Source organism: Gigantopelta aegis, chromosome 3, assembly GCF_016097555.1.
Source record: "Gigantopelta aegis isolate Gae_Host chromosome 3, Gae_host_genome, whole genome shotgun sequence".
Taxonomy (NCBI): domain Eukaryota; kingdom Metazoa; phylum Mollusca; class Gastropoda; order Neomphalida; family Peltospiridae; genus Gigantopelta; species Gigantopelta aegis.
Genome location: NC_054701.1, coordinates 68,555,379 through 68,571,992, shown reverse-complemented (window position 1 = coordinate 68,571,992; position 16,614 = coordinate 68,555,379). Strand labels below are relative to the sequence as shown.

General features: G+C 35.6%; 1 protein-coding gene across 1 annotated transcript in view; it reads left to right on the top strand.

The window, feature by feature from the left end:
- Positions 1 to 16,614, top strand: part of LOC121368954 (kinesin-like protein KIF12) — a 99,030-nt gene that overhangs the window by 29,061 nt on the left and 53,355 nt on the right. Inside the window, exons 2-5 of the mRNA XM_041493723.1 lie at positions 2,134 to 2,211; positions 3,612 to 3,690; positions 9,190 to 9,311; positions 11,263 to 11,338. Of these exons, the coding sequence (XP_041349657.1) occupies positions 2,134 to 2,211; positions 3,612 to 3,690; positions 9,190 to 9,311; positions 11,263 to 11,338 (355 nt within the window). The remainder of the gene's footprint in view (positions 1 to 2,133; positions 2,212 to 3,611; positions 3,691 to 9,189; positions 9,312 to 11,262; positions 11,339 to 16,614) is intronic.

Here is a 16,614-nt window from a genome sequence, read left to right as displayed (position 1 = left end):
CGTTAAACAGAACAAACTTTTCGTATACAAATGTATTAAATTGGTTCCTGTTGACCTACATACAATATTTGACTTACCATTATAATGTAAAGTTAAAAATAAAACATACAGTAATTCTTACTTTTTTCGCCTACATTTTGTGTTCCGATCGCTCGGAGCTTCTTTTTTTGATAAATATGCTGTAGTGATACTAGTATATGACGGATTTTGATAGAGAACGGTTGTCGGTCGTAAAGGACTGAGTAGTTCATATTCCAGAGTAGAATATAGCATATCCAAAGGGAAATAACTCAAAAGTTTTTTGCCGGGCTGATGTAGAATTCTTTCATTGTCAGTTTTCTTGTCATATCATTAATGACTTCATGTCTTTTCTGTTTGATTCTTTGTAAGAAATGTGGTCTTCATATGAGTAAATTAAACTACAATAACTGGGGAAATGTGTATTAAGATTTTTTTTTTAATTAAAATATTCCACCAACTTGTAAATAGTCATAATTTATAGCTGTTAAAAAGTTAAGTTTGTTTTGTTTAACGTAACCACTAGAGAACATAGGTTTATTAATCACCGGCTATTGCCTTTGGAGGTCAAACATTTGGTAGTTTTGACATATAGTCTTATTGAGAAAACATGCTACATTTTTCATTACTTGGTAGCACCAACCCACAGACGGGATACCACAGCCTTTGATAGGCCTATATTGATACCAGTCGGGATACACTGGCTGGGACGAGAAATAGCCCAATGGGCTAAAATTAAAAGGACAACAACAAATACTTTGTTTTGTTTAATGACATCACTTTGATGTTCAGTCATAGAGAGGAAAACCTACTACAGTTTTCCATCGGTAGCAAGGGATCTTTTATATATATATATGCATCATCTCAGACAGGATAGAACATACCACAGCCTTTGATATACCTGTTGTGGTGCACTGGCTGGAATGAGAAATAGCCCAATGGGCCCACTGACGGGAATCGATCCCAAACCGACTGTGCATCAAGCAAATGCTTTACCACTGGGCAACGTCCCACCCCATGACAACAACAAAACAGATAAAAAATATATGAATGTGATTATATGAATATTCAGAACTCCTGTTATTTAGAAGGCTGCGCAATACGCCACTGTTCAAACTTTCCCCTCTTAATTTGTGCTTAGAAGTCTGAAAGTTTAATGCCATGTTTGAACATCTGAAATTCCCATACCTCATACCCTTAATAGGTTGGTAGCCTTAAATATTTCTTCTTCAAGCCTTCGATCTGACAGTGCCACACCCCCACCATTTTCAAATGGACACCACGAGTCCTGACTCATTTTGGACTTGTGACAGATCACACTGTTTTCCTTGCAAACTGAAGGTCAAACCCAATTCAGGTACTGCTAATTATAGCCGACCTTGACTGGCTGTCATAAAAAAAAACTTGACCCTGAAAATCCAAATTGCATAGCATGTAGAATGATTTGTGATGTCATATCGTATGTGTTATCTAGATACTGGTTGAGATCACTATAATGTTTACATTTTGAAAAACAATTTTTTAAATTTTGTTGGGAAGTCAACTTTATATGCATCTCTGAGATTGCATGAAACTGAAATTCCCACTTAAAATTATTTCCTGATGCTTTCAAGATAATTTGTGTTTATTTTCCTGCATTATAAAACCGGAATAAACAAAATCCTACTAAAAAACTTATAACTGTAACAATAAAGGATAAATCATTACCGTACAAATATAATAGTTAATATATATTTTATTGGCACTTTCAAACCACATTACTCATTCATATTTATCTTTTACTTGCAGGGGCGGGATGTAGCCCAGTGGTAAAGCATTCACCTGATGCATGGTCGGTTTGGGATCAATCCCCGTCAGTGGGCCCATTGGGCTATTTCTCGCTCCAGCCAGTGCACCACGACTGGTATATCAAAGGCCGTGGTATGTGTTATCCTGTCTGTGGGATGGTGCATATAAAAGATCCCTTGCTGCTAATTGAAAGAGTAGCCCATGAAGTGGCGGCAGCAGGTCTCTATATCTGTGTGGACCGTAACCATATGTCCGACGCCATATAACTGTAATTAAAATGTGTTCAGTGCGTCGTGAAATAAAACATTTCCTTCCTTTTACTTGCAGAAGTTCCACGACTCTTTCATCGTCTGCAACAGATGGCGGATCTGATGATTGTGATGACCAGTTTAATGTTGCACTCAGGTAAATATGAAATTATTCTTATAAAGTGCTGAGGCTTTTACCCACCTAGATCCCCCTCCCCCCTCGCCTCCAGTAATTATGATGATCAGTTTAGCATTGCCTGTCGGCTAAAGAAAATAATGTTGTTTTTTTCATTTCATTTCAACTTCTTTTCGTGCTTATATCCAATTAAGGTTCATCATTCAACAGTTTGCATATTAATGCCAAGCACTGACTAAGTACTGTAATATTATAAAAAGCCTAATTATGCCCTCCCCCCCCCCCCCCCCCCATCTACTTTTTGTGCCAATAGCACAGGATTTGTTTAATGCATTTTTCCACAGATTTTGATGTACCATGAGCAAAATCATGATGAACTGAAGATTACTTTCCTTAAAGTATAGGATTCCAGGTGAACAATGACATGAAATTTCAAATGAAATTCTTTATAAACAGTTTTTATTGCAAGGTGATTAATTTGCAGTGCTCCTAAAACTTTCCAGCTGAGTATGGAGAGGGGTGAGAGTGATGACTCAACTTTCCTGGTGAAGAGACTGGAGTATTGATTGTATTGGGAAGGGATGGGCATATCTCAGTGATAGGGTACTCACCTGAAGTCTGTATGTTGTATGAATGATCGTTCTCAGTAGGGAGAGATGTAGCCCGGTGGTAAAGCGCTTGTTTGATGCACAGTCGGTTTGGGATCGATCCCCATCAGTGGGCCCATTGGGCTATTTCTCACTCCAGCCAGTGCACCATGACTGGTACATCAAAGGCCGTGGTATGTACTATCCTGTCTATGGGATGGTGCATATAAAAGATCCCTTGCTGCTAATCGAAAAGAATATCCCATAAAGTGGCAACAGCGGGTTTCCTCCCTCAGTACCTGTGTGGTCCTTAACCATATGTTCGACGCCATATAACCATAAATAAAATGTCTTGAGTACGTCATTAAATAAACCATTTCCTTCCTTCCTTTGGTCTCAGTAGTCCCATCAGGTTTTTACCATTCAAACCAAGACTCCATGACTGGTATATTAAAGGCCATGTTATTTTCTGGTCCATCCAGGAAAGAGCTACTAAAAAATCCTTCATGGCTATTTGATAGGAGTAATTTATGACCAACTTGTCAAATGCGATTTATTGTTTCTACAAAAATCGGAACATATACCACAAAAGTCATTCCGATTTAGGTGTTCCAACTTCTCACAGTACGATTTGATCACATGCAACAAGTCAGTGCTACTAATTGCATAATGAGAATATCCCTTTAAGAGTTTTGCAAAATATTATTTCAATATAAGTACCTGTACGTGTACATGTATGTATTTGCTTGTTTCAAGGCTTTATTTTCAAAACGTTTCAGCCATTAATGTTACATGTAACCATTCTTCTTTACTCACTGATTATGTCTTTTACAGGGTCCGACCTTTCAACAGCCAGGAGAAAAACAGACATGATACGTTTGCTCTGCAATTCCCTGGTGATGGGAAGGTTACGGTGAGTTTTTCAAAAATAGTCAATTTCCTGATGATTGGAATATTGTGATGAAAAATAATGCTCTGCAGCAACTGCTTATTAGTGAAGACACAATGAATTGAATGCTGTATCCCCATTGACCATTGATGTGTATTGAAATAGATGTTAAAGTTACAGTGAGTTTTTCAAAAATAGCTAATTTCCTGATGATTGAAAAATTATGATGAGTTTTAAAAAATAATAATCTGACTGTTTATATTAGTGAGAACACAATGAATCGAATGCTCTCTCACCATTGACCATTGATGAGTATTAAAATAGACCTAATGATATACAGTCCAATGGGAAATTAAAGCAAATAAATGATTAATTGTTTTACTAGTCTGATGATTGAACTGGCACTTTTTCCACTTTCTGGTGTGCAGCAATCATCTTCATGTTACTGTTTTGGCAGTACTCACCTTGTTGGACTGAAGGGACAATAAGTTTGTGATAGGACGTCCTTACAGGTGAGAGGGCAAGACGTAGCCCAGTGGTAAAGCGCTTGCTTGGTGCTCGGTCGGTTTGGGATCAATCCCCGTCAGTAGGGCCATTGGGCTATTTTTCGCTCCAGCCAGTGCACCATGACTGGTACATCAAAGACTGTGGTATGTGCCATCCTGTGTATGGGATGGTGCATATAAAAGATCCCTTGCTGCTAATTGAAAAGAGTAGCCCATGAAGTGGTGACAGCGGGTTTCTTCCCTCAATATCTGTGTGGTCCTTAACCATATGTCCGATGCCATATAACCATAAATAAAATGTGTTGAGTGTGTCGTTAAATAAACCACTTTCTTCCTTCCTTCCTTCCTTCCTTACAGGTGAATGATAAGGTCATGTATGGTTTTAAATTTAAACCAAGCTTGCACTGCAGACTTGGTGTCCATCTTTACAAACTCAGACCAGTAACGTCACCTCAGTGTCACTGTAACATAGAACCCCAAACTCCAGAGCATCTGGCACACAACCCAAAACAATTCGAGAAAAACTGAGGCAAATAATATATGATATGCTTCTGACTGCGGAATTCATAGAGGCAGTAAAATTCACAATGTTTATGTTAAGGAGCATAAATAACTTGGAACACGGAAGAAGAAACCCAACATTAATAAACTTACAAAAGGTTACATGTAACATCAAACAAAACACAATAGCATTTGTTCAAAAAATTATATTTATCAAAATCCTCAGATGGTCATAGGGCTTTTTGTCCCTCCCAAAACACTTTTATTGGAAATAATTTTAAATTGTCTAAAGACTGTAGAGACCAAAAGTTGTGTGTGTGTTTTTGTGTGTGTGTGTGTGTGTGTGTGTGTGTGTATATACACACACACATGATACACACATACACACACAAACGATCGATGCACATATATATACACACACACATGTACATATATACACACACACGCATACATACATATACACAGCAATGGTCCTGGGAATAATTTCATGGAATAGTTTCATTTTTAGAAAATTCATGACTGGTATTATATATATTAAAGGCTATGTGCTGTCTTATCTGTGGGAAAGTGCATATAAAAGATCCCTTGCTGTTAATGAGAAAATGTAGCAGGTTTCCTCTAAGACTTTGAGTCATAATTACCAAATGTTTAACATCCAGTAACCGATGATTATAAGACTCCATCATATGCGGTCATGTGGGACAGAAAAAGTACACCAGAGGTGGTGAAAATTTCGACTGCCGAATCCCATGGTCGAAATTTTCACCACCGAGGGTATCGTATTTGCCGTGTTTGTTTCATGTGTTAAATAAAATTTAACACTACAAATTAACAAGATAGCTTTTAAAATGACAGTTTTAATAACAAAATATACTCTTCAAAAAAAGAAACGCAAAAGGGTACAAATGGGTTATAACTCCGATTTTATGTTTCCTACCGGTTCATGCTTTGTGAATATAAGGTCATTGCATGTCCCAAACACATTCCCACGGTTACATTCGATAAAACGCAGCTACTGTACAATAAAGTTCCAAAATGTGAATATTCGCAAAAACGCAGCCACGTGCAAACCATGTCACCACTGCACGTGCGTTGTCTGCACGTGCAACATGAACACCGACAGTAAAAAAGTGCAGGGTGTTCGCTTGCCTGGCCTCTGTATCTGGCCGACAGTTGACAATCCAGGACATGCCACGTCTCAGTGAACCGCAGAGAAACAATGCCATCGGCCGACTAGACGCAGGCGAATCCAGAACGGCCGTTGCCAGGGCATTCCATGTGTCCCCAAGCACCATCTCCAGACTGTGGGACCGTTACCAGCAACATGGATCAACACGTGACCTCCCTAGATCCGGTCGACCACGGGTCACTACCCCCGGGCAGGACCGCTACATCCGGGTACGCCACCTTCGGGAACGATTGACTACTGCCACCTCCACAGCCGCAGCAATACCAGGTTTGCGCAGGATATCCGACCAGACCGTACGGAACCGCCTACGTGAGGTAGGAATTCGTGCCAGACGTCCAGTTCGAGGTGTCATCTTAACACCACAACACCGTCGACTCCGACTGCAGTGGTGCCAGATTCATCGACAATGGCCTCAACTGCGATGGAGACAGGTGTGGTTCAGTGACGAGTCCCGATTTCTGCTCCGACGTCATGATGGAAGATGTCGCGTGTATAGGCGTCGTGGTGAACGTTATGCGGCAAACTGCGTGCAGGAAGTGGACAGATTCGGCGGGGGTAGTGTCATGGTGTGGGCAGCCATCTCACACACTGGCAGAACTGACCTGGTCCACGTGCAGGGCAACCTGAATGCACAGGGCTACATTGACCAGATCCTCTGGCCACACATCGTTCCAGTTATGGCCAACGCCAACGCAGTGTTCCAACATGACAACGCCAGGCCTCACACAGCACGTCTCACAACGGCTTTCCTACAGAACAACAACATTAATGTCCTTCCTTGGCCATCGATATCACTGGATTTGAACCCAATTGAGCATCTATGGGACGAGTTGGACCGACGCCTCCGGCAGCGACAACCACAGCCCCAGACCCTGCCCGAGCTGGCAGCAGCCTTGCAGGCCGAGTGGGCCACCATCCCCCGGGACGTCATCCGTACTCTGGTTGCTTCAATGGGCAGGCGGTGCCAGGCAGTTGTCAACACACGCGGAGGCCACACCCGGTATTGACTCCAGATGACCTTGACCTTGGTGGTGTGTCCTATCACTTACTCACAATGGACTAGAGTGAATTGTGAACAATCCTGCAACATTTGGTAATTATCGGACTCACCATTCAATAATTAAATCAATTCTCCAAATGTTACGACAATGTGATTTTGCGTTTCTTCTTTTGAAGAGTATATTAATTTAAAACTCTGTCTAATGACCTCACGTCACCATCTCACATTAATATGATGTCATATATTACCAGCGATGTCTTGTTATCCCATGTAAGATAGAAATTTCTTACATGGCTTTCTTTCATGAGATAGCTCTGTTCCATATACATCTACCTGAGGATGAGAGAATAATAAATCAGTATGAACTAGTTGTGTTGTTAAAAAGAAAAACAAACAAATGTTGTTTATATGATTTGAAAATATCATGCTGGAGAATGTCTGACAAATTTGAAGATGATTATGTCCCACAGAAATAAATTTCACATTGACCAAATACAAAGAAATCAGTGTTTAAAGGAAGAAACTAAATATTTTAGTCAGAAATTCCATGCAGTGTTGTAAGAGCTAGGACCTACTACCTTTTGAAAGAAAAATTTTCTTGCTGTTATTGCCCATCACTAAGCAAAATAATGTCTGGGTTATATATATAGATGTTCAATGCATTGGTTACCTTTGTTTTGTGACTGGAGAAACTGTGGAAGATGTGTGTGTTTATTGATTTGTAACTTGTACTGCAATAATGCTGAACATTCCATGGCATTAACCAAACATGCTAAAACAGTCATGGAATTATTCTGCATTATATTGCTTCAGAGATGTTTATGCTCAATTAATCATGTGTGAAAAAAAACAATTTGACACAAACGATAAGAAGTACTATTATACAGACTGACAGTGGGATTTAGAGTCTATAAATATCTATGTAATGGCCATGAATCACCATTAAACTGATTAGCAAATTATAATATCGTATGTCTACAGTACTGTAACATCAGTGTTGTAAACAATGTTCAATCCTAGTATAACATAAAGAGCTAAATTTACAAAGCCTGTTGTAGACTTACACACGTGCAGTGATAGAAATAAGCAGATTTGTTTACTAGTCCAGTGGACAAATACATCTAGAAATTTAGTTGTCTGCCAATATTTTCAATTGTCCACATAAATGATTTGTTTTATTCAAGTACAAGGTCGATCTTTTTTATTCAACTTCACTGAACATTTTCACTTGTCCACAGGAAAACCACCAAGGTACATTTTGCTTGTCCGAATAGATTTACACTTATCAGGACAAACGGACAAGTGCTTATTTTGAACGCTGGCGTGTAACTACATACATTTACTATGCTTAAACACGTTCGTTTAAAAAAAAAAACAGGCTTTGTAAATTTGGCTGTTTAGCTATATTAGCAAATAAATTATATGTTTAACTTACCGTAACTTAATTGACAACTGACTATATTTAAATCATAAATGTCTCTATTGTATTGGAACATAGTTTATTTGGGGGGTTTTCTTTCTTTCTTTCACCAGTAGTCCAGTCTATAAAGTGAAATGAGCTGTGGAATATAGTTTAAAAACCATTAAATATAGTAGGTTACTACTAATTGTACTTAATCTTTTTTATTATCCATATGGTTCAACATAACCGAGTTAATGATAATCATACGAAGCATGCATGTAATAACAAGTGTAATGACGTAATTTTGGGAGCGACGTCATAACATGACGTTGCTTCTCCAGTCCTAGCTCAGACTGTGCATTTGAAATATGACGTCATTTCGTCGTCTCCTAGTTGTGGCTGAAACATTTTTAGTTGGGTCTTGTTATTCATAAAGAAAACAACAATAATAATATGGATAATAAAGAAATTATTACACTCACGTGTGAGTCATACTGATTTTACGAAACTCGTGTCAGGATTCATATATTACCCTGGCTCTCGCTCGGACAATACAAAAATCCTGACACTCATTTCATAAAATCAGTAGGACACAAGTTCATATAATAATCTCTATTTTCTTTTTTGGGGGGGGTGAATGATCACACTTTACTAATTTCAGTAAGATCTTACAAAGTTTTCTTGAATTTTTATCCACTCCTGATTTTCATTCCTGGAATAATTAATAAGGTCCCAGTTCAAAATACTGAAAACAATGTTAGTAACTGAATTATTGCTGGGATTATTTTTTTAATATCTGAAATGAAAGTTTTGTGCATTCTATATACAAAAAGTCAAGCTGTTAAAATTTGGGGGGTTGTGGGCTTTTTTTTTCATTTACACTGTTTGTATGTAAGGTATTAAGTTGTGTATTTGTTTTATTCAGGTTGACAATCAAGGTGTTGAACACAGTTTCTACTTTAACTCGGTCTTTGCACCTGATGCTACACAGGAGGATCTGTTTGAGCAGTCTGGGGTTATACATCTCGTGGACATGGCACTTAATGGGTAAACATAAAATAATCATGATTGTACGGACTGTCACCATTTGGAGCAATATTTAACTTGATGAATGAGCTTCATGGAGATTAATTTATCTCTATGATTTTATCATCCATTAAAGGCTTTTGTAGGAGATATCGCTGGCACTATAATTTGCAATATCTCCGCTTCTTATAATCTTGACTAGTCAAATTTTCATCACAAGACAATGTTTTGTTACGTCACTGTGTTTGTTTCTGTGCTAAACCAACTATTTGTGACGTCACGCCACTGCCATTCTGCTAGTTAACGAGTCTACCACTGACATTCAACCCACCTTACTGACATTGTTTACAACTGTCACAAATGAAAAGAATGATAAGGATGATAAAAAGAATACCCCCCTCGTTCGTGTCTTGTGATATCATAATTTATCAGCACTCGTTGATAAAAGTATAAAATCCTCGGCAAGCCTCAGATTTCATACTTTTATCAACTCGTGCTGATAAATTATGATATCACAAAACACTTGGGGAATATCCTCTATATAATATCTTATGGTTCAAGCAGACTTTCTGGGCACTTATCTAAACTGTTTGAACAGATTAAGTCCAAGCTAGGGGTTAATGGTTAGTGGTAAGTGAGAGGAGTCAGTGTGGTTAACATACACTGTACAACAACAACAGAAATACAAATATTTTTATATATACTGGGATTTCCCATACTAAAGCAGCCCACGTGAAATAAAGTCCATGGGCTTAAAAATGGGGCTTAAATTTAAGCAATTACGGTATATTTTGTCATAATTAATTCAGTAATATAAATAGATTGTTAAAACGGGCCTAAAATGTTCACAAGAAATTGATAATTTTAATAGACACAAATATTTATTGAATTCAAACTGAATCATTTTGAATAAATTAAAGAAAACTAATTATTCATGGTTAGTTTTTGTTGTTGTTCAGTGTATGGTATTTTGAGTTAGCCTGTAATTATTTTCCACTGTGCATTGCATCCTAGAATATAAGGTACTTCAGAAAGTTTATTTACCTTTTAAAACTAACCTTATTCCTAGTCTTTGAATTCAGCAATAATTGTGACCCTAAATTTAATTTCATTTTCATTTCATATTATTTCTGTGCTTATATCCAATTAACGTTAAAGCATGCTCTTCTGGGCATACACCTCAGCTAGCTGGGCTGTCTGTCCACAGCAGAGGGTTAGTGGTTAGTGAGAGAGAAGAAGGTATAGTGGTCTTACACCTACCACGTATCCAATGAGTTGTTAAAACTCACTCTGGGTGGGAGCCGGTACTGGGCTGCGATCCCTGTACCTACAAGCCTTTTTTCCGATGGCTTAACCACAACACCGCTGAGGCCAGTCCAAGATGTAAAGCTGCAATAAGATTACAATGTAGTTGTCAGTCTCACACCGTTCTGCTAAGCTGAGCTCTCATTTTGGGTTGGAGCTGTACAATCTAAATGTAAATTTATACACTTAAGTAGCACAGTGGTTAAAGTTGCATTGTCTGAGTCCATATTCCAGCTTTAATCACTGTGCTACTGAAGTATGTATAGGATTTATCTTTATAGTTAAAATAAACTTTTTGTAATTTACATATACCAGTACTGACTTAAACTAAAGATAGAACCTAATTAATGTACTTTACATCATTTCACTATTACAGGAAAAATAAGAATAAGATTTAATTTTAAAAAAGTATCTTTCTGTTAATAATAAAGATTCAAATTTCAAATAGTCAAATCCACTTAATTCCATATCAGTTTATAGCATAAACTGGTTATTTGCATATTATTCTGCTGCACAGAACCTTTTAGCATTAAACCAATACAAAATATATCGCATAATTGAATAGTTTTATAAACACATATATCAGTTAATTGCATAAGAAAAACAAACAAAATATAGAAATGTGATGTACCTAATAATTGAATTGTTCTGTTAACTTTGTTTACAGCTATGCTTGCACAGCAATGGCATTTGGTCAGACAGGATCTGGTAAAACTCACACAATGACTGGTCCCCCACAACTGGTAAGAATTATTTGCTTTCTTCTCTGTGTTATCCTATAATAATAAAACATTTGTTATACAGTGAAACCTCTCAAAACCGGACCCTCTGTAAACCAGAATTCCCTCAAAACCGGACGTTTTTCATGGTCCCTTTTTAAATATCTGTGCAGAAAAGAACTTCTGTAAACTGGATACCTCTTAAAACCAGACTTTTTACTTGGTCCCGAGCGTGTCCGGTTTAGAGGAGTTTCACTGTATATGGTAGTGCAAACTGGAATTTTTAGTATTTAATATTTATGAAAAGTGATTTATGTTTAACATAGATAAATTGAGAAGTTTGAAAAGTATGCCATTCCATAAAATAATCAATGTCTTTACATACCGTTGTACTTTGATATGGTGGAGTCTTTACTTTACGTAATCAGGCTATGGAGTATCTTTTTATTACCAATGGAAAGCAAGTTTGACAGTTACACAGCACTTAGGTTGTTGAAGGCAAACATCAGTTAAAGTAATAAGCTGAGGCATTTTAAATTTTTTTTTAATCAGATTACTCAAGCTTTGGAAGTTCAAATTTTCAGTGTTTTAATATTTATTTTAAATACAGAAATACATGTATAGCCAGGGCCAGTGCATGCATTGATTTAGGAGACAGAGGTATTAAAAAATCAAAATCAAAATTAGAACAACTGAAATTTCTTTGTCTTAAATATACCCTATACTAGGTCACTAATTCAAGATAAACTATTGGTTATTGAAATTAAGCCCAGAAATTTTTTTGAAACAATGCCACATATATTCACTAAAAAAATAAATATGCCAGATCAACCTCCCGTGTATTTTAATAATTAATTAATATCCAAAATTAAATATATTCACCCAAGTACATGTATTATTGTTCACCGGCCTCTGTGGCGTCGTGGTTAAGCCATCGGACATAAGGCTGGTAGGTATAGGGTTCGCAGCCCGGTACCAGCTCCCACCCAGAGCGAGTTTTAATGACTCAGTGGGTAGGTGTAAGGCCACTACACCCTCATCTCTCTCACTAACCACTAACAATTAACAACTAACCCACTGTCCTGGACAGAGAGCCCAGATAATTCAGCTCTGTGCCCAGGACAGCGTGCTTGAATCTTAATTGGATATAAGCACAAAAATAAATAGAAATAAAATGAAATGTATTATTATTAAAAATTTATTGTCTGGGCTGTTTTAAATGGACTTCCAGGGTTAGTGTTAGAAAAAACCAATAGATCCTTTATACTACCAGTGTTTTTTTACTGTGCTGTGTCATTTTGGATAATTGCCAATTGGAAGTAATCTTAACAGCTTGAATCTGCTCACATATATGCACTCTGTACAGTACCGGTATGTTGAGCAGTTAATGGTGTATGTCCACCTTAAGATGTATGACAAGACCAGCTATATTCCATTGTCCAAAGGACATAAATGTCAAGTTAAGTTTGAGATAATTAAGTTTTCACTTTTGTTTACTAACTTTACACAGATAATAGATTGTAGGACCAGCACTAGACCTTAAAACATATTGTGGTCACAAGTGTGTGACCCTTGAGATAACAAAGTTTGACAGTAATGTATTAGTACTGTAAAGAAAATTGTTAAAGGGACTGCCTTGAGTTTTCATCAGATTGTTAAGATGATGTCGACCAACATAGACTTTTTATGACTGCAGTTACATATTAAATATATTTTTCTAATTTTTCTGATTGTCCTAGTGTTTGCACTAGGTTAAATTTCATTTTATTTCCTAATATATATTTCTTTATATGTACGAAATTATTTGAAGACCAAATCCAGCTTGGTCTACTTACAAATATTAGGACAATCCGAAGCACATTGAATATACAGACACTGATATTGTAAGCAAGAAAATATATTTAATATGTAATACTAGTCATTACAAAATGTTATTACTTGAAAACATCTTACAATGCAGCAAAATGTGCACTCAGGATTGTCGCTTTAAAACGTTTAAACAATGTAACATACTATGTGTGGAGAAAACCATTTATCTTTTACGTTACTATATGGTTAACACATATTTGAATAGCCGTAACCAAATATTTTAATTTAACATTGTGTTTTCAGGTTTGTATTGTTGACCAAATAAATAATGTTTTAGAAATATACAATACATATTACAAAAGACTAATGTTTAAACTTATTTTTTAACCTCTTTATTATCCACATGTTGACCTTTGATACATACCTTATTGAAATAATGTAAAAAATACTTGTACACAAATCGTTGATTTTTACTCATTACAAATAGTCAATTATAATAATTCCTGAATTTCCCTCAATGTTTAAGATGTTATCGACTAACAAAGACTTTTTAATGATTGTAATTACATATCGGATATATTTTTCTGCATCAAATATTAGTGGCTGCATATCAAATGTGTTTCTGATCGTTCTAATATTTGTACTAGGTTAAATTTTATTTTATTTCCTAAAAAAAAATATTATATTACAAATATTAAGATGACCAGAAACACATTGAATATACAGACACTGATATTCTAAACAAGAAAATATATTTAATATGTAAGTTTAATCGTAGAAATATTTTATCAGTCAGAGACATTTTACAATGCAGAAAAACTAGGAATGTCCCTTTAATTCATTAATTGTTAGCGCTAGGGACAAACTTTACCCGATTCAGTAAGAAAAAAGTATGTATCACTTGTATTGGTGACTGGTTAAGATAGACGTAGAATCCTGATAAGTTGGGTAACCTTGCATGTATTACTTTTAATTTTGTCCATATAGTTTATATTTGATAAAATACAAATTTTTTGTTTTAAAGAAAAATGGAGTCAAAATTTATAACACTGATCATGTGGTAAGTTGTGTCACCATGTGGTAAGAAAAATGTGTGTACAAGAGTATTTCACAGATATATAATATCCATGTGTACATGTATATAATAAAGGGCCACATTTATGTTGTCAGCAACACATATCTGGGCTATATCACATGTTCATATATATAAATGTTGTAATATATATCAAATATTTCACCTGCCTATGCCTATACATGTATTTCACATAATCATATTGTGTTGTGGTCTGAAGTATACGTATGTGGTAAAACTTCAGGATTGTGGTCTGGAGTACAGGTATGCAGTAAAACTTCACGATTATGGTCTGAAGTACAGGTAGGTGGTAAAACTTCAGGATTATGGTTTCCTATGTGTCAGACCTCTGAAAGTTGCGAGAATGGTCATTTCGTTTGCACATCATTCATACAAATCTAATTTAGCCTAACTTATTTTCCATTCACACATTAAATTTAGGATGTTATTTACATGGATACAACTGGTTATGCAAAAAGAAAATGGTGGTTACCTGAATTTATTTTTGCATAATCCATAAATGGTTTATGCAGATATTCAATTCTCAGTTACCTGCATGTACACATGTATATGGTTTAGTAGTCTAAATTACCTTTAAAAGCAAAACAAAATCATGGATCATGTTAGTGTGATCATAAATGGTTTATGCAGATATTCAATTCTCAGTTACCTGCATGTACACATGTATATGGTTTAGTAGTCTAAATTACCTTTAAAAGCAAAACAAAATCATGGATCATGTTAGTGTGATCATAAATGGTTTATGCAGATATTCAATTCTCAGTTACCTGCATGTACACATGTATATGGTTTAGTAGTCTAAATTACCTTTAAAAGCAAAACAAAATCATGGATCATGTTAGTGTGATCATAAATGGTTTATGCAGATATTCAATTCTCAGTTACCTGCATGTACACATGTATATGGTTTAGTAGTCTAAATTACCTTTAAAAGCAAAACAAAATCATGGATCATGTTAGTGTGATCATAAATGGTTTATGCAGATATTCAATTCTCAGTTACCTGCATGTACACATGTATATGGTTTAGTAGTCTAAATTACCTTTAAAAGCAAAACAAAATCATGGATCATGTTAGTGTGATCATAAATGGTTTATGCAGATATTCAATTCTCAGTTACCTGCATGTACACATGTATATGGTTTAGTAGTCTAAATTACCTTTAAAAGCAAAACAAAATCATGGATCATGTTAGTGTGATCATAAATGGTTTATGCAGATATTCAATTCTCAGTTACCTGCATGTACATATGTATATGGTTTAGTAGTCTAAATTACCTTTAAAAGCAAAACAAAATCATGGATCATGTTAGTGTGATCATAAATGATATGTATTTATGTTAATCAGCAAATGTACATACCTGTAATTATTAATTGACATGTTCATAAAGGTTACTAGTAAGTTACGCTTTGATGGAGCATTGTTGGGTCTTTAAATATTCAGACATACTTTGTTAAGAAAATGTTTGTTAAATATAAGCTGTCATGCTGTCTTAAATACCAAACAAAGTTTGGAGATACTTTTTGTCCGTTTCATATTTCGCTATCAATGCCTGATCACTGATTTTAACATTCAGACAAGAAATCAGTAATCCATTTAGTTCATAGGGGATAATAAACGAGTTACCAGTTATTGTAAAATTTTTGTCCTGAGTAAAATAATTTTCACTTGTCAAAGCTTTAGCGAGTGACAATTGAAAATTAGTTCATGAGGGACATAGATTTGATAATAGCTGGTACTGAGTTTGTTTCTATTTATTACCCCAGCTATTTGCTTTTTTAAATAGTAGCCTTATTTTAATATACATTAGCTACACGCCCATATATATATATATATATATATATATATATATATATATATATATATATATATATATATATATATATATATATATATATATATATATATAATAGAAACGATGTAAACCACTTTACACAGTGTTCTGGGTATTGTTTAACTTTGTATTTTAATCACTGTTCACAGATAATTTTCAAAAACCAAGGTTCTATTTATTCTTTAAAAACAGTTTATAATGAATTGCATTAAACTACCATTTTATTACACATTTTAACACTGAAAAGAGAAAGAGTCATCATAAACTCAAACACTTTAAAATATGTGACGTCATTTTGTGTGTTTTGTCAAATCGTGATGATGTTATATTTTGTACTGACACGGTGATTGGTTTGTAAGAGTCGAATCGTCCAAAATTAGTGTACTTTACAACAATGCAGAATATTTCCCACTGAGAAAATATGAGGTGGGGATTCAGAAAGCATTCTTTGTGAACTCTTCAGGGAACATTTTGTTCAGTATCGCGTTGCTATTCGCTTTACAAGTGTTAGAGATTGCTACACCATTTTAAAACATTAAACAGTAGTTGCTAATCAATTTTC